Source organism: Oreochromis aureus, linkage group 16 (genome assembly GCF_013358895.1).
Source record: "Oreochromis aureus strain Israel breed Guangdong linkage group 16, ZZ_aureus, whole genome shotgun sequence".
NCBI classification, from domain to species: Eukaryota; Metazoa; Chordata; class Actinopteri; order Cichliformes; family Cichlidae; genus Oreochromis; species Oreochromis aureus.
The window spans coordinates 11590765-11614366 of record NC_052957.1 but is presented as its reverse complement, the minus strand read 5'-3'; the positions used below and the strand labels follow the sequence as shown (position 1 = coordinate 11614366).

The 23602-nt window shown below is 38.9% G+C and overlaps 1 protein-coding gene across 1 annotated transcript in view; it reads left to right on the top strand.

Annotated features, from left to right (window-relative positions):
• Positions 1-23602, top strand: part of epha6 (eph receptor A6) — a 178467-nt gene that overhangs the window by 139299 nt on the left and 15566 nt on the right. The window contains exons 6-11 of the mRNA XM_039599594.1: positions 3329-3453; positions 3810-3972; positions 7019-7127; positions 18976-19046; positions 22222-22347; positions 22979-23164. Of these exons, the coding sequence (XP_039455528.1) occupies positions 3329-3453; positions 3810-3972; positions 7019-7127; positions 18976-19046; positions 22222-22347; positions 22979-23164 (780 nt within the window). The remainder of the gene's footprint in view (positions 1-3328; positions 3454-3809; positions 3973-7018; positions 7128-18975; positions 19047-22221; positions 22348-22978; positions 23165-23602) is intronic.

Here is a 23602-nt window from a genome sequence, read left to right as displayed (position 1 = left end):
AGTGGCTTGTCAAAATTGATTAAAATTATGAAGGCAGAAATGTAACCTCATGATTCACCATCCAATGCCATCTGAACCGCAATAAAGAGAAGCAATAATAGAGGGCATGCGCGGTCGTCAGAAAGCTTTGGATAAGATCTGAAAACAGTCGAGGTAGGACTGTGAGCTGCACTTAAAGAGTTACACTAAATTAGTCATTGTTTAAGTTACACATATGCACACACCTACATCACAGTATGGCAATAATAACTCAAGAAAGTCACAATGTTGCATTTCTCTCATACCACACTGTGTTTCTTTTGATCCTTAATACTAATAATTTTGCATTGCAGCATAAGATGGAATATAATACATATAAAACAGACTTTTACTTACTCTATTTTTTCCTTTAGGATTACACAACTTTGTAAATATAAAAGTACTTCTTTCATGTTTGAAAACACTAAAGCAATCTGTTTCCCATTCACTTTCAAATAACTTTAGAAAATTCTCATCTGTGGGTTCCTGCTCTCTAATATACTAGTAATCAGTTCCTTCCCATGTTGAATAAAGAAGGAAATTTAAAGATGTGCTGAAAAGGTAGAATTGGTGGGCAAAGAGTAGTGGTGACAACAACAGAGGTGTTCGCTTTCATTTTCTTCTAATAAAACAGTAACAGTATGGTTTCCCAGCTCCTGGCTAACAAGCTCAAACCCCTACAGCCCAAAACTTTCATCTTATCTAACAGCCAACCCCTAACCCCAACATCCCCCTTCAGGATCTCTCATCTGTTCCCTTAACCCAGTGCTTCCATCCGCTAATACCGGGCTTCTGTCAATGTGAGAACTGCAAACACCTTCCCCAGGCATAGTTTTGTAGAATAATTGATTTTAAAAAAACAAAAACATATTGGTGTCATCATTTCACTTTGAATGCACATTAGAAAACCAGGCCTACATTTTATATTCATATAATGAGTCAGCTCTGTAACATTAGATGATAATGTATAATAATGACTCTCAGGGCAGTTACATCTGCTGACCTCTCTTGGGAGCTCAGCACAATTATTTACCCAGCAGAAATTCATAGAGCAAAGCTAATGCAATTCAGTCTGAGAAAGGAAGATGTAGCTTATTCAACTTATTTCCAATTAAAACCTGTGGGAAGGAGAAACAGCTATGTGGGTTTGTTTTTTTTTTTAACAACTTGAAAGAACTAGGACGTGTTTTGAAAAGTAACCACTGAATGTGTGAGTGTGGCAATTACAGTACAAGTGACAAGATGGGCAGGTGTGATCACTGTTAGCCAGTGAAGTGCCTGTAGTAATATATACAGTAGGAGTTGCTAAGATCCCCAAAGACTCCTCTTAGCTTAGCATTCTCGCCACAGATTGTATATTTAAAAAAAAGATGACTACTTTTAAAAATGACTATTTAAAAGCTTTAAGATTGTGAGGTTTGTTTTTCTTCAAACAAGCACGGTCACATTTGGACAGCTTTATGATTTTATGGGCACATTGCACACACACACACAGATGTTTATTAATTAATAACATTTCACTTATTTGACTTATTTAAAAAAATTAAGAACAGACAAATGTCGAGGAGGTCACTGAGGCAGTCCTTGGTGGCAGAGCCCCTGGGGTGGATGAGGTCTGCTCTGAGTTCCTGAAGGCTCTGGATGTTGTAGGGCTGTCCTGATTGATACACCTCTACAATGTTGCATGGAGATCAGAGGGGGTTACCGCTGGACTGGCAGACCAGGGTGGTGGTCTGGAGCTGCACCGGCCTGTTAAGCTGGAGGAGGTGGCTGGGGAGAGGGAGGTCTGGGCTTCTCTGCCCCTGCGACGCGGCCCCGCAGTACAGACTTGTCAGATGGTCATTTTGTATAATTAATCACACAGCAATATATTATTATTGTCAGATAACTTGATTTCAACATTCAGGAAAGCTGAAAAACCAAAAACAAACTCAAATGTCTGAATTCATTTTATTTGATTTAGCTGATGTTATCTGAGAGGACTGCGGGAACAAGGAATCACTTAACCATGCATCTTTCATGAATAACATTAAGCCTTACTACAATATAAAGGGAAAGTTATAGAATCTTTTACACCAGTAGGGGTTGTCACAAAGAAAAAAACTTACCTTTTTTTAATTTATTTTTGGTGCCAGCCCATAAACATTTCTTTCTGCTCTCTCAGTGCTATAAGATGGGAGCAGACCCTTGGAACCAGCCTTTGGTGGCCGTTCAATGAACTGTAGTGTTTATCACCTCTGATGGTTGCTGAGCCTGTGGGTGTGTTTTGTTCTCGCCCTTGCCTTAGGTACTGCCCTATTCAGCTGACTCCATTCAGTAATTAGGCCTAGGAGTAGTTAAGGTCAGGATGGGAGCACCTGAGTGTCAGAGTGTTACTCTCTTTACAGTCTGAGCTGTGTGCTTGTGGTTGTTTACTGCTCAGTGGAGCAGAGAGTGTTTTGATCATTTAACATTTCTGACCTATTATTCTTTTGACCAACTTCTAGGTTTTTGTAGTATTTCTTCCTTTAAGGCAACTAAAGTGACTTATACACTTAATTATTAATTAAAGAAATTAAACTCTTTTTCAGTTTTTGCCTTGTTGTTTACTTTTTCACTCCGGATGTGTTCACTGTTACTTCCCCACTTCCCCAAGATTTTCTCGGGAATGTGACAGTTCTTTGAGATTTCAGCGAGATTCTTGTTTACTGGAAAAAACTACAGCTGTTGCTGATGTGAATGTCAATACTTTTAAAAGTATGGGCTCCCGAAAAACAAAACTTTGCATTAATTCCTACTTACTCTGTGCATTACTTACTTATTTGTAGTGTAGTCCATTATGATATCAGTCATTAGTGCAGTGTATGAATAAAAAATCCAGGTGAGCGCAAAAACAAAGATGTAAAGACATCAAGAATACCTCAATCATCTGCTTAATTATATTGTTTGTTTATCTGATTCTTTAATTCTTTAATGTGATTTTATGGCTATAGATACTACAGTCTATAAAATCTATAAAATCATATATAATTATGGCTAAATAGCTCTCAAATATACCACACAAAGGGACCACACAGAAAACAAAATTCTAGATTGGACTGTTAGAAATACAGATTTATTGGAGGGGAATGGTGCATTCATGTGAAAGAGTACGCTTGCTAATTAAATTATTTTCTGCTGCTGAGTCTTGGCACAGTGCAGTTCATAGTTGCACACTCTTTGTGCACTTTGTGTACAATAGCATGTAGTGTCTTCAGCAGCAGTTTCTCAACAATGCCAAGAGGGTAAAGATACTGAAAATGATACCTGTCTGTGTGTGTTTGCAAACCAGGTCCATCTCTGGTCGGGACTTTAAAGAAGGACTGGGCTTCTCCAAACAGCATCGCGCTCTCCTGGCAGCAACCTGAACAGACAACACTCCCGATCATTGATTACGAGGTCAAATATTATGAGAAGGTACTGAAATACTCAGTATATGATTCAAAGGGCAGATATATCACTTCTCAAGAGGAATCTGTCATGTTTCTGGTGAATTATTAAGCTCACAACATTAATTTAACAAGAAAAGGCAACTTTGTAGAACATCTCAGCAGTACAAATGTGTCATAGGAATGATTTACTGCCTGTAATATTTGTTCCCAAAAGTGATCAAAAGAGCTTACAAGCTCTCCATCACTAGAATGTGGCTGGAAGGCAGTATTTGTCACTGCTTGAAAAAATATCAATGACAAATGTATCTACCTTTTAAAACTTGGTCAAAATATTCTCCGCAATGCTGAGACTTTTGATCATCCCTCTGTTCTGCCCCACAGGAACACGAGCTGCTGAGCTACTCATCGACACGCACCAAAGCCCCCAGTGTGATTGTCTCGGGTTTAAAACCAGCAACTTGGTACGTCTTCAGCGTGCGCACCCGAACAGCTGCCGGATACAGCTCCTACTCTCCTAAATATGAATACGAAACTACAGGAGACTGTAAGTACCTCAGACCATCTACAGTACTTATTTGTTGTACTGCAGTAAGGCCAAAAAATAGGGTTTTTTGCATGACATTAATAATTTGTCATTCAGTCTGAGAAAATGGGGTTTAATATTGAAAAATACATTTTCAACTCTAAATAATGTGTTGTTTTTGCTCATCTTCAAGACGGTAAGTCAGAGATTGAAGATGCTAGTTGCAACCAGCAGCTCAGGTTCAAGTGCAGTTCATGTAGCCTCAAGCAGCACCTAAGGCAGCCTACATCAGAGGCGCCACAGCAAATAATAAACCTGGATGTGAGACCACCTTCAAGTTTCCACACATAACACCTCCACTTTAATATCTCACAGCTACTAATTAGAAGTCGCCTGGTTCCCAATTAGGAACAGTTATATATATCGGAAATGTTGGTGTCAGAAGCATAGCTTTTATTTGTCAGTTCATTACAACAACATAAGCATTTTTTGTGTTGTTGCTTTATAAATATATTATATTCTTTTCCCCTCCAATCAGCCTGTAGTTACAGTTATTATAGTTCCAGATCAAGTTTGAGTTTTGTGTTTGAACATGGAATAATAGCAGCAAAATCTCTTTACAATACTGGATCTTTAAATGCCTTCTTATTTCCTATGTATATACAGTGCGGTGCAAAAGTCTTGAGTCTTGAGAGGTGTTTCCATAAGAGCTACTAGCTAAAAACTTGGCATATCTCAGCATGCTGTGCAACAGCTCCTTAAAAATCTGCAGAAACTGGAAATGTGGAAGACAAAAGAAGTGGCAGGCCTAAAAAATATCAACAGCAGATAAATGGTATCTGAAAGTCATATCCTTAAGAGACAGGAAAACACACCTGATTTGAGAAACACACCTGAGATATTCATCGGCCATTTACTTGATCCATCTACTGATCACTAAAGCCTCATCAAAAACGGTCTCAGTAGAAGGCTCGCTCTCAAGAAAGAAACCGAGGAAAATAGCTAAGGTATGCTAACATACACAAGAGGGGGACTGAAAATCATCATCATTATGCACAGAGGAGGTCATAACAGTGAATGTCTACAGCCATCTATAAAACAGAGGAGGCCCTTTCTTGATTTTGTTAAATTGTTCAAATTGATGGAATAGGAAACACATAAAAATAAAGTAAATCAAATTTCGATCCACCGTGGAATACCATCTGGAAACCATCTGGAAACCATCTGATTGGCAGTGGTTTCATTTTTCAAAATGACAGTGATCCTAAACACACTGCCACTTCACCTGGATAGAAAACACATGATGGAGTAGTCATGGATTGGCCTCCCCCAAGGCAAGATCATCTTGATAGCGACCTGAACCAAATATCCAATAAAGAGCTTTGCATATCTTTCAAGAATCCTGGAGAACTATTCCTCAAGACTTAAATATTCCCATAAAATAGAGAAATGAGGGATGGCTCAATACCTTTGCATTATGCTGTAGACTTAAATATATATATATAATTCCAGAATTAGTTTAATGAAACTGGTCATTTAAGACCATACTATGTTATAGTAACATTCATGAGGAATACATGTTTCTTAAGAAAGTGAGTTTATTCCACTTAAAATGCACCAAGGATGTATTTGTTCACTGTATACAGCTAGAAATCCCCTAAGATTTAACTACAATGTGAACATTTGGCATCTCTGCAGTGTGAATTTCATATAGGTTGAAACCACAACCCCTGAACGCCTAAAAGGTCAGAATATCACTTGCAACTGCAATCGAAAAATTGAATACAATCAACAGGGGAGTCTGACAATACAGCCTTGATGTTTGGTGTATTCTGAATCAATGTTTTCTCCCTGTGTGTATGTGTGAGTAGGTGCTTTATTGCAAGTCTACTCATAAAATACAAAGGTCCAGATGCCCTTTTATGTTGGGTCAGGTATTGTTGAGGGGTGATTTGGCTTCATAGTGGCCCTCTCCCTTCCAAAGCTGCAGAGCTTTGCTTTATCTGTGGATCAGAGAGTGCTTGGCCAAGCCTTTGTACTGCCTGGCCTTTTATCTGAAAGAAAAAAAAAGCAGTTTTGGCCCCTGTCGCTTTCTCCTTCTGTGTCAGTCTGTCTGTCTGCCTGTCAGTTACTGTCACCGCAATAGGTTTTCCATCCGTCTGTGTATCTGTCTGTCACTTCTGTCATCCCTTTCCTCACCTTGCATTTTTCATCCCCTCCTCTGCCACCCCTCTCTCCCCGTGCACACCTCATTACAGCAGCATCAGTCCAACACATCTGTTTAGTTAGTGATGTGAAGCTTAGGACTAGGAAAATTGCCTTGTGTCATGTGACCATCGCCACTTTCACTCTACCATCCCCTAAATAGACTGTAATTATTTTTATCAACCAAAACACACACATTCTCGACAACCTCCGTTCACATATGTGCTCTTGGCTCTATTCACACACCCACTTAATGTATTAACCCACATGAGGCTCACTCTTTGGGCTAGCGACCACGCACCCAGATCTCCAATTCATATTCATTAAGCATGAAATATTATAGAAATAAGTTTGGTAATAGCAATCATCTTTCAATTATCTGGGATTCGTTAGCCTTGTGACAAGACACAGAAAAGGGAAAATCATGAATATCAAATGGGTCCAATTTAACCAAATGTTCATGGACTAAATCACAATTTCATGAATGAATAATATTAATTAAACAGCAGCAGGCAAATGAATCATTCCCATATGAAAGCTAACAGAGGGTTTTCTTGCATTATGAAGAGCAGATCAAACATGTCTCCTAATATCTACCTATCAAGAAAGCTTACATGGTCTATGCATACTACACTGATGATAAGAAATAATGAAGATGATGTTGAATGATTGTTTTGCTGAAGTCCTCTCACTTCCCTCTTATTTGTCCATGTTTGTTTTTATCTTTTTTAAGCGCTTTTACTCCCCTTTCCATGTTTCTAACATGATGATTTTATTTTACTTTTCCCCACATAATGTCTCTGCCCAGCACATATTTTCCTTCTCATCTCATTTTCTTTCCTGCTATTTCTTTTACCTTCAGCCTCCAATATGGCTTCTGATCAAGGCCAGGTGTTAGTGATCGTCACAGCAGCGGTTGGTGGCTTTACACTTCTTGTCATCCTCACTCTCTTCCTCCTCATCACTGGAAGGTAAGATGGATATACTTATCCTGGTTTTATTCAGAGTGAATATTTCACTGCATGGTTAGTTTCAACTGACATCCACTCTTGTCTGTGTATTAAGTGGAAATAACACTTTAAAAGTCAGTTGGCTGGTGTTGTCTGTGCTTCAAAGGTAGATATGGTAATCCCAGAATTCATTCTTCCTATTGGTTAGAGTATTTGGTTTCACTGTGCAGATAACAGTGCAGTGTAGAAGCCCCAAAAGACATTCGTGTAAAGTTTTGCAGCCACAATGTCCACGGTGGCAAGTGGGAAGTTTTGATAAGTGTGCTGACCAAAGTCATGGTTTGTGCCCTATTTATCTGTCATATATATTTAATAGACTCCAATTTGTTCATGTAAACAGATAGTCCTCTTCACACACTAAGGTTAATTATGGAGTTCCGCAGGGTTCTGTGCTAGGACCAATTCTGTTTGTCTAATATTAAAATGTGTTTAATGATTTGAAACATTTAAGTGTGACAAACGTGCAAAAACAATTTCACATATTTCATATATTCAGCCCTCAGTGATCTGAACATTTACAAAATGTCATCTCAGGCTTCAGGCTACAGGATTCAGCCTACAAATAGTTAAGGAGGAGGAATACTTCACTTGTTACCGTTAGTGAAGTATGTCGAAAGGTAACCAGGCGTCTTTAACAGCAGACAATTTGGCTTGTCATGACAGGAAAAGTACAAGTGCAGTTAATACTGTTAGGGACGTCTCTGATCCATTTAAGTATGACTGTAATGATTCATTTAAGTATGACTGTAATGATCCATTTAAGTATAACTGTAAGCTTCAAAATTCCTTACAGTAATGTATGTGCTCAATATTTCCGCAGGGCATTGGCACCGCCTTTCACTACATTTGCTTCAGCAATTACCTTTGGACACAGAATACCACTAAAACCAAGAGAAGGGAAAGCCATATCAACGAATTATAGGGTTATATATTGTTTGTGTGCATTTATTTTAAGAACAAAAGTGTGAATTTGTGTAGAAGCCGTTGCTTTTATAGTGATTTAAATAATTAAGCAATTTTCAGTTTCAATTCTGTATTAAATTGATAATGATGAGTTTTTGAACAAACTAAATTTCTAATCAGTTTTGCCAATGTATCACATTACATTAGGTACACTAATAATTCAGTCAAAGCACCAAATATATTAGAGGAAACAGATAGACAGACACATGCAAAGGAAGAAGGAAAAAAGGTAAATCAGTTGTCTGCCCTAACGTTAAAGATACACATTCAAGTATAGTATGTGGGCAGATGCACAGGTGTGTAACTCTGCATCAACAACACTTTCAAGACTATTTCTGAAGTGTGGAAAGCTAGATCTAGAAGCTAAATAATTTTCAGTTTCACTGTGAAGATACTGATCAAAAAAATAAATAGAATTGCTCACAAAAAGTGAAATATTTAACATCACAAATTCATCTTCTGTTTGCAACTAATATGTTGATTTTGCCAGCATTTATGGAGACCATTTTTAAAAAGGAGTTTTGCATCTTTTGAGTAATCAAACAATACAAACCTGTGGTTCCATTCACATGTAAATGACAACAATATAATAGCTCCTGGTAGTAAAACAATGGATTGATCTCCATTGATACAAATTAATTAAATCAAATAAATAACAGATCAAGACAGCTGATATTTCTCTAAGAAATAATCTTTGGTAACACACAGAGTCTGGATAATTTACTATACCCACAGAGTTCTAAAGACAAATACCAAAATTTGAATTTGGATTTAAAACATCTACAACAGCGATGACCTGTTTTGTCTAAAATAAGAGGTGGAAATGAAGCAAGATAAGCAAGAGTGCATTATTAAGATTCTGACACCTTGACAGCAAAATAACTGTTTAAAAATTGTATTTTTTGTATTTTAGTTTTAAAGATGCTGAAGATTTTCTCAGTCACATTTGCTGGTAGCAGTGATATAGGCTCCCAGATTGAATTTTTAAGACACGCTGTCCGATCAGATTGGAAATCAAAAGTGTTTACAGTCAGACTGAATTGGAGTAAAAGGCGGACTGCCATAGAGGGAGGAAGATGAGATATCATTTAAAATATAGCGAACAACACACATCATCAGAATATCTCTGCAGAGAGACATTGATAGTGTTGCAGTGGGTTATCTACGTGAAAAATTCCAGAAATAACAAATGAAAAAATACAGGTATAAAGGGAAGTACAATGCTTCTCAGGCTGCAAATCTCATCTTTTGCACCTTGTTTTTTTTGTATTCGTCACCAATTGCCTGATAAACTGATTGTCTTTCACACAATTGCACAGTTTTTAATATGTAAAGATCCATTAGACTGTTTTCTCTTAAGTAGACTGATACTTTTTATATAACACCTTTCTACTCTAGCTGAATACACAAAGTACTTCTAACTAAAAGCCTCATTTACAAGTGCTGTATTCAATGCCTTAAGCACTTCCCTACTATGACAGACACAGAGTGGACGCAATATCTTGGCCAACGATCCTTCATTACATAAACTGGGAGGACCCGAGGATCGAACCACCAACATTTCCATTTGTAGACAACCAACCGGCTTGGTGGGCTGTGGTTCACAACTCAGATGCTCCTGAGCCAAAGCACCCCAAGCCTACAGGGACTGGTATTAATGGGCACTTTTCCATTCAAGTAATATAACATGAGCCACGCCTACTTAGCTTTCTAGATCAGCAGAGATCTGGTGTGCGGAGGGTGTGAGCCATAACACCCTGAGCATATGTAGTGTAAATGTACACTACAATATACCCCTAACATTACTGCAGCTGACTGGTGTCCCACCAAGAAGGCATTTGACAATAGAAATGCTGGATGGGATTTGGTTTCAGTGGACAAAAATGTCTGTTGCATATAAAGTGTTTGATGTCTTTGGACACGAGCTCAATCAAAATACTCCAAGTTAATGATTTTCATCAAAGATTTCCACAATTCCTTTTAATGGGGCTGACAATGAATTATATACCTAGCGATATTGGTCTCCGGATATCTAAGTGATTTATTTATTTTTTTTGCCCAGTGCTTGCCGTCATAAATAAAGAAGTGTAAGACAGACATGGGAACAGAGCGCAGCCTCACACTTTTATACACACTTCTCCCTGGTTTGTGTGCAACAAAACAATCTTTTAATGATCCAAATGAAAAACACGTGTGGGTATAGCGGTGGTGTGCAGGGCCTGTATGTTTGAGCTTAAGTAACCCCTCGGGACCCAATAGTAATGTTTATGAAGATTTAACAAAGTGCAAAGACAAAACAAAACACACACCATAATTGCTTAATTCACTCAGCACTGACTCAGAAGTCAATGTGAGCTGATTTAACATGCAGGTGGTGTTTTTAGTTTCCTTAACACTGTTGTCCTTTGCTTCTACCCGGCTTTAGAAGCACATGCTTTAAATGCCTTTAAAGCCTCTGGATGGAATGTGTGGACCTGGGTCGTTTTTATTATCTAAACCTGCTCCTTTGACCTGATATTTCCTAATGCATTTCTTAATCTCTTACACTCATAGTTTCATCAGAAAGCTTTAATTCAGATCCAAGACATGGACATGTTTCCGCTGTGCTTCAAATTCATTTTGACTGGGAAAAATTATTGGAACTTTTAGAGACTGCAACTTGTACTTGAACTCTTCATCCTGGTTGCCAGAGGACTGCAACCATGAACTTCATAGATATTAGTTTATATTTTCGTTTTTTTATGTTAGATGTGCAGTGAATACCTTTATTGTTGGTTTCATTTAAATGCAAAAGTCCACAAAGTCCAAGTTTAACAGCTGACATTTAAAGCATATTTTGGATTTTGGTAGTTGTGATCTCTGTTTGTAGGAGGATACTTTATTTAAGATGGCACGCACAAACTAGGTGCAAGAGTTAAAGCAAACCCTTTAAACTTTTTGAATTGTAGTACAAGAAGACCTTTTTTTACCTGAATTTGTCTAATAGCAGTCACAACAGCAGTTGGAGTGTTTTTTGACTCCATCACAAGCTATCATATCTGCGTCCTGCTGCCCTGTGTAGGAGGAACTTTCACTCTCTTTCAGTTTCAAAAAAGCTCCAAAAGTACTTGAGCTGCCTGGAAAAGATGGGAGCTTTCAGTCATACGCCTCTCATAGATGTAAGGTTGTAGAGGACTTGCTGTATGATGAGTGTTTAACACCTGGCTGGCCTAAAAGCTTCCTAAATTTACATCTATGTTTGCTTTCTGCTTATGCTAGATTTGAAGAGTGGGAGCTTCTATGAGAATGAAGGTGTCATGATTACACAGATGTAGCCTAGCTGAAGAGTTTTGTACTACATCGCTGCAATGTTTTTTAATCATTTTCTTCATATTTCCTTTAATCCATCCTTCCTTTTGTACCCTTTGTAGCCTCTGCAGCAGAGGGGTGCACTGCGGTGAGGTGACTGTGAGGGATGTTAGGGTAAGAGAGGAGTGGTTTGAATTACACTGATGCTTTGATTAGGGCTCTGAGCAAGGTTGTTTTACTGAGGTGTGTGGGTGGGTAAAGTGCTTTTGAATATGCGTGTGTGAATATGTACTCTAACAATGTTCGACAGGGCAGAGAACAGTGGAAGAAGCCAAGGTCTTTGTGTGTGATAGCCGTTATTGTGTGTGTGTGTGTGTGTGGCCTCCTTACAACATGAAAGCCGGTGAGACAGAAGGATAGGCGGATAAAGGGGATCAGAGGACAGGACTGGAAAAGACTGATAAAGGCACATGCCACCATTTCTTTAATGAACAGCTTGACCTCATCAGCAGAGGTCAACAGTAGCTTTCCAAATCCCCTTCTTGTCCTCTCTGCCACTGTTACCCGCCATGTTATCTGGTCTGTCTATCAGTGTCCAGGATCCCACAGACTTCACTTAGCCGAAGCCCAGTCTGGCAACCTGTGGCTCACAGCCCTCTGACACCTGCTCTAATCTGGCAACCCGGATTATGTTAAGTCTTCAAAGAGAAGAAGGCTCATATGTGATCACATGAACCCACACACACTTGCGGGACCAAGCACCAACACTTTCTCCTCTACTGCACTGTCTGCATTTTCACCCCAAACTTATTCAGTCACAGCCTGCATTATCCTTTCAGTTAGCCTGGCCTCTCTGTCATTCTGGGGAGGTTGTTTTTGTTGATTAGAATAGTTACTGAGGCAGCACCTCTGCCTCACATCACATTTGAGACAGAGAAAATGTATTATTTAAAAAAAAAATTGAAGTCTCCTGCATAATTCATGTGGCTGCTGATCCAGCTGAAGCTGTGGAGAAAAAAAAAGACAGCCATGAAGAAGACATCAACTTCTCCCGATTCTTAAAACTGCAATAATCAATAATCTGATTTGAACAATGTATCATGTCTATCTGCTACAAATTGGTGTCACGTGGAATCAACATAGGCCTACAGAATATCTGACTTCAGCTCCTGTCTGCTAGCCGAATAAAGTTTTTTTTTTTCATGATGTTTCCTCAGTTCAATATGTAGCAGTGTGAACTTGATTTGTATTTCACATGGCTGTATATACATACAGTAATACAGGATAGGAGCAAGTGTAGGAGTAAGTGTGACCACCTCTGTAAAAGCAGTCAATTTGACAGTTTGCAGGTCTGGAGCATTCAGGTGTGTAGTAACACAATGCCACAGTCTTCCCAAGAGTTGACATCTCAGCACATTCAACCCAAGGTCAGATCAGACCATGTAATGCTTAAAGTAACTGCAAAAAAACCTAAGAGCTACATCTGTCAGATTGCAGAAATTTATGACAGTACAATTAGAAAAAGACTGAATAAGTTTGACTTGTTTGGAAGTGTTGCTAGGAGAAAGCATATTTTCTTTAAACAGAGCGTTGGTGGCACTGCAGCTTAGGTTTACAAAGTTGCATCTGAACAAGTAGAACAAAAGTGAAACAATGTTATTTGTACAGATGACACCAAAGTGGAGATGTCTGCCATCCAGTGCCACAATTGGTGGAAACACATCATGTAAGGACAAATATTTCATGCCAGTTATTAAGCACGGCACTGGAGAGGTGATGATTTGGGCTTGTTTTGCAGCCACAGTATATGAGCACCTTGCAGTCAACCATGAACTTTCTCTCTGTACCAAATATTCTAGAGCCAAATGTGACATAATCTCTTCAACAGTTAAAGCAAATCTACAACAGATTTACAGTGTTGCAAAGTTGAAATGCTGTGGTGGCGCTGTGCATCCACAAATGGGCCCACAAACCTCAATGAACTGATGCAACTAAATAAGAGTGGGTCAAAATTTCATCACAATGATGTGTGAGACTGATAAAATCATACACAAAACCCTTATATAAGTTATTCCTGCTAAAGGTTGTTGGTTCTACAAGCTATTGAATCGTGGAGTGTACTTAGTTTTTTTGTTTTTGTGTAGCATAAAATCTCATGAAAACATCAAAGACAAGTACCATATACTGTATATAATGTTTCTGGTCAGTTGAAAGATATCAGATATTATTTTTATTTATTTAGTTATTAATTTATTTTGTAGCTTTTACTGGCCTCTGCAAAAATGTATTGGTAGTTTGCAAAAATCTTGTGCTGTAGAATCATTCAATATGAATGTTATTCTTAAGGATTTATCAGGACAACAATGATAGTATATATGTGGCATATAAAGTCAAACAAATGAGCCAAAAGAGGATTAAAGGTTCATAAAGCTGTAGAGACAGTAAAAAAAATCATTAGAGGTGATCTTTTAAAGAAGTTCATCTGATTTAATGTTGTAGGTTTAAATGTTAGAGTCATTTTTTACAGCCTTAATAGACTTTTGCAAATTTCTAGCGATAACTAATTTTTTTTTTCCCCCTGAGTTTCACCTCGGTATTTTTGGCAATTCTTTTTATTATTTATTATTATATATAAGTGTTTGTTTATTTGATCTGTGTCACTTAAACTTCCCAAAAGCAGGATTTGCTTTGTTCTCATTCCTGATGAATTTAAGTAGTCAGGAAGTATTGTATATTCGTAATTTATCACTAGTCAATTTGGACAAGAAATATAGTATACTGTTGAGGACTGGGGCATAAATATTCAATGTGGCTCACCTTGGAAGGCTAGAATATGTAAAGATATATTAAATATAGTAGCCTTTACTCAACATAGACCTATATTTTAAATTCTTTGCTTTTATTTCAGTGCATTTTTACTCAGGGAAAATTACCCAGTACTCCTTCCATCTCTCCCTAGATGTCTGTGTGGAACTAAATGGTTGCAGCTGTTTCTAATTACTGTCTTTCTATGACTTATTTATCAAACTCTTTGGTATATTAAGATTTTTGCCGCCTTTTGTTGTCTTGGGCGTAATGGGGAAGTAATGACTATACCGCATAATAATAAGAATAGTACACAAACTTGAAGGAAAGCCAGCTTATGAACTTGCACTGTAATCTGTTTATTATTGTTATGTTAATATTAGCATGTGATTTTAGTTGTGTTGTGTATATTTAAGCTCAAACAAGTCCCAGAGCAGCAGAAAAAAACCAAAAACATGCAGTTCTGTCCATGTCCTGCTGGAATCGGGACAAGCTGCAGACCTCTGTCACTCACCACCACCAACTCCATCTCCAGGAGGGAGATAGCATCTCCCTCCTGGACCACAGTGGTGTGGAGGCGCAGGGCTGAGAGAGGCAGACAAGTCTACAGCAGTGACAGTGAAGCGAGGACTCTCCTCCGAAGTGACAGTGTGACTGTGAGAGCTCTCTGTTCCTGCTTCTGTTCTGTCTCTGTTGGGGGTTTGGGTCAAACCTCTGGGCTCTGCTCTTCTACTTTGTTGCTTCTCATTTAAAGGATAGCTGTGGTGAATTTTCTGCCTCGCTCCGCAGAGGTATTTTTGCAGCACTGTTTGTCTCTTTGTTTGCTTTTCAGCGAGATTTTGCAAAAGCTACCAGGATAAATTTACTGGAAGAAAAAAAAGGATTAAAGTTGCATTTTGATGGTGATTTGGATTAGTATTAAAAAGAAACAAAGAAAAAGGCAAAAAATAAGGCCTTGGTGGAAGATGAGCTTTCACAGTAGCCTTTTAGATTTGTAGATTTTTCTTATTGTTAGCAAATCCTTTGAAAAGACCAAACCCAACAATGAACTGGTCTAAGTAGCAAATGTCTTTGTAACAAAAGCCTGATGAAGCTCATTAATCATTTTCTTCATTTCAAAAATATACAGGGAAATATAAAAAATAAACAAATTCAGCCTTTCAAACATGCTCTTTGGTAATAAATAAAACATTTGAATAAACAGCAACCTTTTAATAAGCATGAGACTCTAGTTTTGTCACTTTTACTCTTCTTGCATGCTGCGTGACTGTAAGAAACAGGCAATAGAGTTCTATATTCTAATAAATGATGAAATATGAGAAAATTTATTAGGGGATACACCAGCGGGACCAAGAGCCCCTCATGCACATGGCCATTAATTAAGCCCTCTACTGCAAGATGTGTTTTAAAATTCATCAGTGATACATCCTCTGAGAGAACTCCAAGCACCTTTTAATTTTTTATATAACTATTTTTTACCTCACTGCTCCTCTCACACTGTGCCACCTCCACCTCTCACGCAACCACGTGCTTCACGGGTAGCAGTGCCATGTTTAAATGAATCCATTACTCCGTTTTTAAATAACAGTGAGCCGTTTTAATGGCCGACGGTGCTTCGGCATAAGATGCTTCAGAAAAGGGATGACTTTACCAAAATTATTATATTCTCCCTCGGATATTTTTAAATTATAACTTTATAGATAGTTTTATGTAACTATTTAATTGTTAAAAAGTCAGTACTTTAACAGTTTGGATGCTGTTTTAATGGCTGTTTTAATGCTTTACTGCAGCCAACTTCAGTTGCTGCTTGTTTGTAGGTCTCTCTCCCTTCAGCTTTGTCTCGAGTAATAAAAAAGGATTCACTGTTTGACTGGGATGAAGTGACTGACTTGCCCGTTGAATGTGTTCTCCTCCATGCAATGCCTCCACTGTGAAATCCTGTCCAACCAGTTGAATCTGCCGTTAGTTGAATCTGAGCAGAGAGTATAGCCCTGTACCCTTCAGAATTCATCCTGCTATTTCTATAAGCACTCAAATTATCAGTAACCACTAGGGGCCTGGTTACACTGGTAGCCATGGACATGCCCATGCCATAGCATTGATGTTTTGATCTAATCTTGAGTGTAACCAGTTCTTTGTATCTTGTTCTAAACCCTCTGTATTTCCATTCATGAAGGTGCCTCTTGACTGTGGACTAGTCATCTTATGTGGTTTTTTAGGGCATTTGGTTTTCAGTGCATTCTTTCTGAGAAAGTTCCTGATTGTTCAGCACTTGGAGTAACTTCAGATCTTTTATCTGCCATGAAATATAATAATTGAGGGCTGCATATTAAAATTATTTCCTAAACAGTTAATGCAGTTGTTTTATTAACCCCCCTGAAAGTCTGCCCTGCAATCATCTCTTGATTGTATGATTTAGAATCTGCTTTGGTGGTGTAAAGAGGCAGAAATTATTAAAAATCATGTTATTTTTGCAAAGTCTTACAGAACTAACTCTAACCCTCAATGACATTTTCATGCATTACATTGTTTTACTGGCAAGCCAAAGACATAACTCCCTCAGCAGTCATCTTTCAGTGCACCACAAAACTATTTTCTCTCAAGCATAACTTTATAGCAAACCTTCTTTGTTGCCAATTCATCATTTCACACTCAGTACCTCAATACCATGCAATTTTTTCAGACCTGTCCATATTCAGCACTTTGCCATAAATATAACTCAGAAAAAGTTCCTTTGTGGTTTTTTTGGATTTTTGATTTCAGAGTAACATCCAAGTATCTATTTGGATAAAGTCTTCTGTGGTCTTTTGCAGATGCTGTCATCTAATCTCTCAGCTTTTCAGACTTTCTTGGCAGCAGCTCTTTATCTGTTGTTGGCTGTCTCTCAGTCTGTCAGTGCCCAGATAAACTCTCCCACAAACACACTCACACACACAGGAGGACGAGAGATTTTACGTAGTTTTTTATTTCCAACAGTCGAATGTAGAGAAAACTTTTAATTTTCTTTGTTTCTTTCGGTTAAGAGTCATCGCGTGTAGTTCTCACTGAACCAGATGTCACTTTTCTTTCCATTTTCTCACAAATTGTGAATTGCATATGTGTCTCTCACATTATATTTTTTAGCTGCAGAGCCAATCCCCTGAATGAGATGAAACCACCTCCATCTTTATTTTATCAGCAGACAATCTAACCTAACTCAGAGCCAGACTACGTATGTCTCTGAACATTTATTTCAAATGATAAGCTGCAATGATGAAACAATCTGGTGCTGTGGGGTTATTTTAGTTGTTAGCTGTATAAGCTAGAATTTTGCCTCATTGTGCTGGTGTTTGACCCCGCTCACTGCAGTGTTTTCAAACAGAAAATGTTGAGGAGAGAGTCTAAAACTGATCATCTTTCAACCTGCGCATATGTTTGAGTATGTAAAAAAGATGAGACAGGAACAATCATTTTAAGTTGTCAGTAATTGTTTGGGAATTTTTTTGTTGTTGCTTTTTGCTGCTTGAAAAAGTTGCACATAAGAACTCAAAACACCAACATTACGCACGGAGCTCCGTGACTTGTGTTGTTTATATCAAGCTGTTTTTGCAGACGCTTACCGGTAACTGTGAATAAGGGCCAGATTGTGCAGCACATAACTTGATGGTGATTGTGAGAAGTAGATGGGGATGTGTAATTCAGCATGATCCAGAGAGCACTATAAAATGATAACAATACCACAATCTATTTTAGGAGTAGCCTAAAGACATGAGAATTGGTTAGAGCAAGATTATGTAACCGCTGAAAGAAGCAAGCATCCCTTTCTTAAACAAATGAAAAGTAATTGTGTTAGAGTAGCATGATCCTTTATCATGCTCGGAGAAGCATTTTAATGGTTTTATCAAAAAAGTAACACAAAACACAAATCCACACTTTTGTGGTTTTCTACCTGTTGTCCAGTCATGATTTGTCAGGAACCCCATCTGATTATATGTAATTTAATGCAAGGGGTACCTCTTTGACTTCATTTTCCTCACACAGTGATAGCCTTATAACTTGGATTCCCAACATGAAGATACAAAAGACCTACGACCACAAGGAATCAACTCATTTTGTGGATGCTTTTATTCTCGTTTATTTTTACTTTACTTTTTTTGATGCCATCTCTTCTGTTGCTGTTTACTTTTTAATAGGATTTAAATCACACGATTGGTTAACGCGTTAAGCCCAAATCACGGTTTGGGTTCACAAACGAGCTTTCACGAGTAAGGCACGTTTAAAATGCAAACTTCTCTCTGTGGTTACCATGGTTACGGGTCACTGGTTATCAGGGTTACATGTCAACCAATAGTGATGAGACCAGCACTTTTGTCCGTGATTTCATCGCCTGTTTCAGACTTAAGAGAAAATTAAGGCAAAGAGGTACTCAAGCGTTACAGTGTAAATATGCCATTGGTATGTGATAACATGGGAGAGAGAGGTGGTCACCAGTAGTTCCACTGACTAGTGTATTTACAAAGCACTCTGCAGCCATCTTGAAATGCATTCTGGGTATTTATCCAGGCATTTTTTAAACTTTCATTTCAATGATCACCAGAACATGAAAACTGCATGTACAAAAAACACCCATAGGGTTCAATTCAGGATGTATTTAATGACATGCCTCAGATGTCTCTGTATTTAGTCCCAATACCCCCCACTATCTCAATAAAAGTCACATTATTGCTCATCTGATAAAGTTTTTACCCAATCAGTCATTCTCTGTGTTTTCCAGGTGTCAGTGGTACTTCAAGGCCAAGATGACCTCAGAGGATAAAAGAAGGGCGAATTATCAGAATGGACATGGTAAATCAATCAAGCTGCCTCTCTCCTTTTCCTTTGTTTTCTATGGCTATTACCTGACTTTGCAATATCTGCTAAGTAAGTTCTAAGTAAGTTACAAACTCTTTTTGAAGCTTGTTTTACCACTACTTGTGTCTGAATGACCAAATATTTGTCTAGAAAGTGACATGTTTAATTTAACATGGTGCCAGTAAACAGGGAATAAATCTGAAGTGAGTCTGAGAGCTATAGTAGGGAGCTAACAGCCACCTCTCTTCACTTTGCATTCAACATGCACCATGTACTTCTGTATGGATCATTTCCCATTTGTTCTTGTTCCTTTGCATATTGAATTTTGCACCGACTTCACCATGAGCTTTTACAGAATACAAAAATGCCTCCCCGCTATTGTCATGTGTATTTATTTAATAGAGCCACTAGCATGCTACTTCATCTGTCTGTTTCTTCTTCTTTCCTTCATCTTTTGTCTTCCTTCTTATGTCCACTTAAATTTCACTTAATATGAGCATGAGTTTTACATGAGCTTTTTTATAATTTCTTATTATTTTTTTCTTAATCTGGTTACACATGACAACTGCATCTCTGAGCTGTCAGCTTTTGCACTCCAGTACTTTTCTGTTGCTTTATATCTTTTATGCCCAACTTTTCATTCCTGACATGAAAATCACAAATTGAATTGAGAGCTGTGAAGTGAAAACTGGAGGGAGAGAGAGATATTTGAAAGGGAGTTGAGCAGTAAAATGAAGACGATGGTGACAAGGTGAGGGAAATTTGCTAGAGGATAAACAAAAAAGGGAGATTCAAATGAAGATGAGGGTTGAAAGGTACAGAAAGAGAAGAGAAGACGAAGAGAAATGAGGACTGTCCAAAGAGGACGGTTGGATCGAGGCCACAGAGCTACAATCGGCTGTGAAATACAGTGCATATCTCCTGTGTCCTGTTTCAGCGGCACAGTGTGAGATGCTGAGCAGAAGCTGTGAAAAGGGAACCGGGTCCTTGGCATTTTGCTTGTGTCGATTCGTGCCTCTGAGACAACTCGTTGTTGTTTTTTTGTTTTGTGATACTCTATCGATCCCTGAAGGAGAAGCACAGCTTTTGTCTGGGACCTCTCCGCTGGGAGGCGAGGGTCAGCGCCAGACCAGCAGCAGCTTGTTAAAGACTCGCTGACTTGCTCAAGGACACTTCGGCAGGGTGAAGGGTCGCTTTAAATAATGGCTAAAAGCTTGCCGCGGTTAACAGGATGGTTCAGTGCTCAGTGTGCTACCCTGCGGGGATTTAGCTAAAGATTTGTGCTCGTTGTCTCACAGCTCGTAATAAATGGAAGTGGGAGGATGTGTTTGAAGCCATTTGTCTCGAGAGAGTTGAATTTGTTTATATAACGTCCTGTGATCCAGTGCTGATGGAATAATATAAAAAATAAAAACAATTTAGAGCTTTCTCCTATCGATTTATCTAAGATATGTAGCCTGTGTGAATGTGGGTTTGTCTTGCTTTTTTACTATGTTTTTGTCGGCAGCTGGATATTTCAATAATTTCTTTCATTTTCTCTTTAGCGTATCTGTGTGTTTGCAAACTGTTTTTCATGCTTTCTGTGATAACACAAGGATGTTGGGTCCTGTGCAGTCAGCTTACTATAGCGGTTGGTTATTGCCACACTCGTAAGAATGGGAGAGCACACCTCCTCCACCCTCATTCTGAGTGTGGGTGTCCCACAGGGGTGTGTCCTCAGTCCCCTCTTATACTCACTTTTCACCCATGACTGTTCACCAATCCACACCAGTAACACCATTATAAAATTTGCTGATGACACCACTGTCATAGGACTGATCAACAACAACGATGATTCAGCCTACAGAGAGGAGGTTCAGCATCTGAAGCAATGGTGTGATGACAACAACTTGCATCTGAACACAGCCAAGACCAAGGAGATGGTAATCGACTTCAGAAGAACAAAGCGATCTGAGCACTCTACCCTCTACACTGATGGGGAGGAGGTAGAAAGGGTAGAAAGCTTTAAGTTCCTCGGAGACCACATCTCGGCCGACCTTACCTGGTCCACAAACATCTCCCACCAGGTAGGGAAAGCACAACAAAGGCTGTACTTCCTCAGGAAACTACGTCAGGCCCAATTACCCCAAAGACTGCTAGTAAACTTCTACCGCTCCACCATTGAGAGCCTTCTGACTTACTGCTGCACACTCTGGTTCAACTGCTGCACCGGGAGGACAAGAGGAAACTGCAGCGGGTGGTGAGGGCAGCAGAGCGGGCAATCGGCACTTCACTAACCCCCTCAGAGACATCTATACTGGCAGACTTCAGCAGAAAGCCAGCATCATCATCAAAGACCCCTCACACAATGGACACTCACTTTTTTCCCCCCTTCCCTCTGGTAAACGCTACAGGTCCATCAAGACAAACAGACTCAACAGAAGTTTTTACCCACAGGCTGTCAAACATGCCCTGCCTCCACCCTGATTGGAGGATAACTGCACTGCCAACACTCATGGACATTACACCTTATTTATAAATCGTATTTCTGTTTATACTTCAATGCAACCAACACCTTTACCTCTTTAAACTGTATTTATTATAACATTATTTAGTATAGTTCCAACAGCACCCCCCATTCAATGTGCAATATCACTGATCACACTGCACCTCAATGCACCTGCTAGTTAGATGGCATGTATGTGTATGTATATAGATGTAAGCGTGTATGTGGAAATATGTGTGTTTATGTATGTACGGATACAAATATGTATATATACATATATGTATGTATGTGCGTGTATGTTTGCAGGTGTATGTATAACTTGTACATATCTTTCTTGTGTAAATGTAAATTTGTCTGTTATTGTGTAATTACTTACGCTATAACTCCACACACATGGAGAGATGCAAACTGCCTTTCACTGTTCTTGTAACAGTGACAATAAAAAGCTATTCTATTCTATTCTACTTAACTAAAGATCAGTAATCCCATGAGTGTGTTTATTTTCATCCTTTCCACATTCCCTCAGTGAATGTAAAACTACCTTGTGGGGTACAAGTACCACTGATTGTGTAGTATTTGAAGCATGCATAATGAAGTTGCAGCAGTACCGTCAGTAAACTCCATTAAAAAAAACTCCATGTACGCCACTTCGCTGTATTGATTATTCGCCGTGTTTGTCCACAGTCCCTTTCCCAGGAATAAAGACTTACGTGGATCCTGATACATACGAAGATCCCACACAGGCTGTCCACGAATTCACCAAGGAGATCGACCCCTCCAGGATCCGCATTGAGAGGGTGATCGGAGCCGGTATGCTCACGCAGACGTGCACACACTCTTATACGCTTGCTCACTGACACAATGTTCTCCTGTGGTCACAAGAGTATCATTTCATTTTGTTTTGGATAACAACAGTTTTAAATGTGCATATGAGATTATCTGTTTTTACCACTCTAAACGCCTCTCTCTTTCTCCTTTGTATACACTAAAGAGGATGCCTTTTTCATCTGCCAGCTTCTCCCTGTCATTTTCTTGACACACGCTGTTGGAATATTAAAACTTTAACAGGTTTAGAGAACAAAAGGAAATGTAAGAATAGACTTGAGGCTTTTTTTAGAAGGTGAAAGAGAGAATGTTATGAAGTTAACCTAATCAGAGAAAAGCTAATAAGGCTGGAGTTTAAATGAGAACTCCAACACTGCCCCCAGGTGGTATGCTGCATTACCTGCTGATGCCGCGACGCTTGCTGATATACATCGTATGGTGTTTATGTGTGTGTCTGTGTGTATTTATATACTCATGTGGCATTAAAAAAGTAAGTCTGCATTGCATAAATCATTAAATCTGGGTAGACTTGATTTAAGGTTAGGTTTAGGCAAGTAGTCAGGAAGTGAAGAAGGAAGTGAGTTTGTTGAGCTCCATGTCTGTGTGTGTTCTCCAGGTGAATTTGGAGAAGTGTGCAGCGGTCGTCTGAGAACACCAGGGAAGAAGGAGATTGCCGTGGCGATAAAGACACTAAAGGGAGGCTATGTGGAGCGCCAGAGGCGGGACTTCCTGCGTGAGGCATCTATCATGGGCCAGTTTGACCACCCTAACATCATCAGGCTGGAGGGCGTGGTCACAAAAAGTAAGGAGGATTGTGAGAGAGTTTGCTTACTTGAGGCGAATTCAAATTGTTCCAATGTACATGCAGTGTCATCTCTTCAGTACGTTCTTCTAATATAGTCTGAAACATAGGTGGCAGTGATTTATGGAGGAGCCTGTACACAACTGATGCCGCTGATGAAAAACTGTATTTTTAAGCTACGAGATAAATCTTTTCTTCATAACTCGGTTCGCTCCCCTATACTGCTGCTGCTTTGCTGTATTCACTGCCAACACACAAACTCAAACCCAGTCTACTGCTTCTTCTACACATTCTAGCCTAATGAATTTGGCATTTTTCCATGTAGAATTAAAGAAAAGAACATTGCGTCATATAAACATTTGAAACTCTGTTGCTATATTTTTATCAAAAAGAAAGAAGACCTCCCCCAATAGTTTTGCTGTCTGTTGTAGTCTGAGC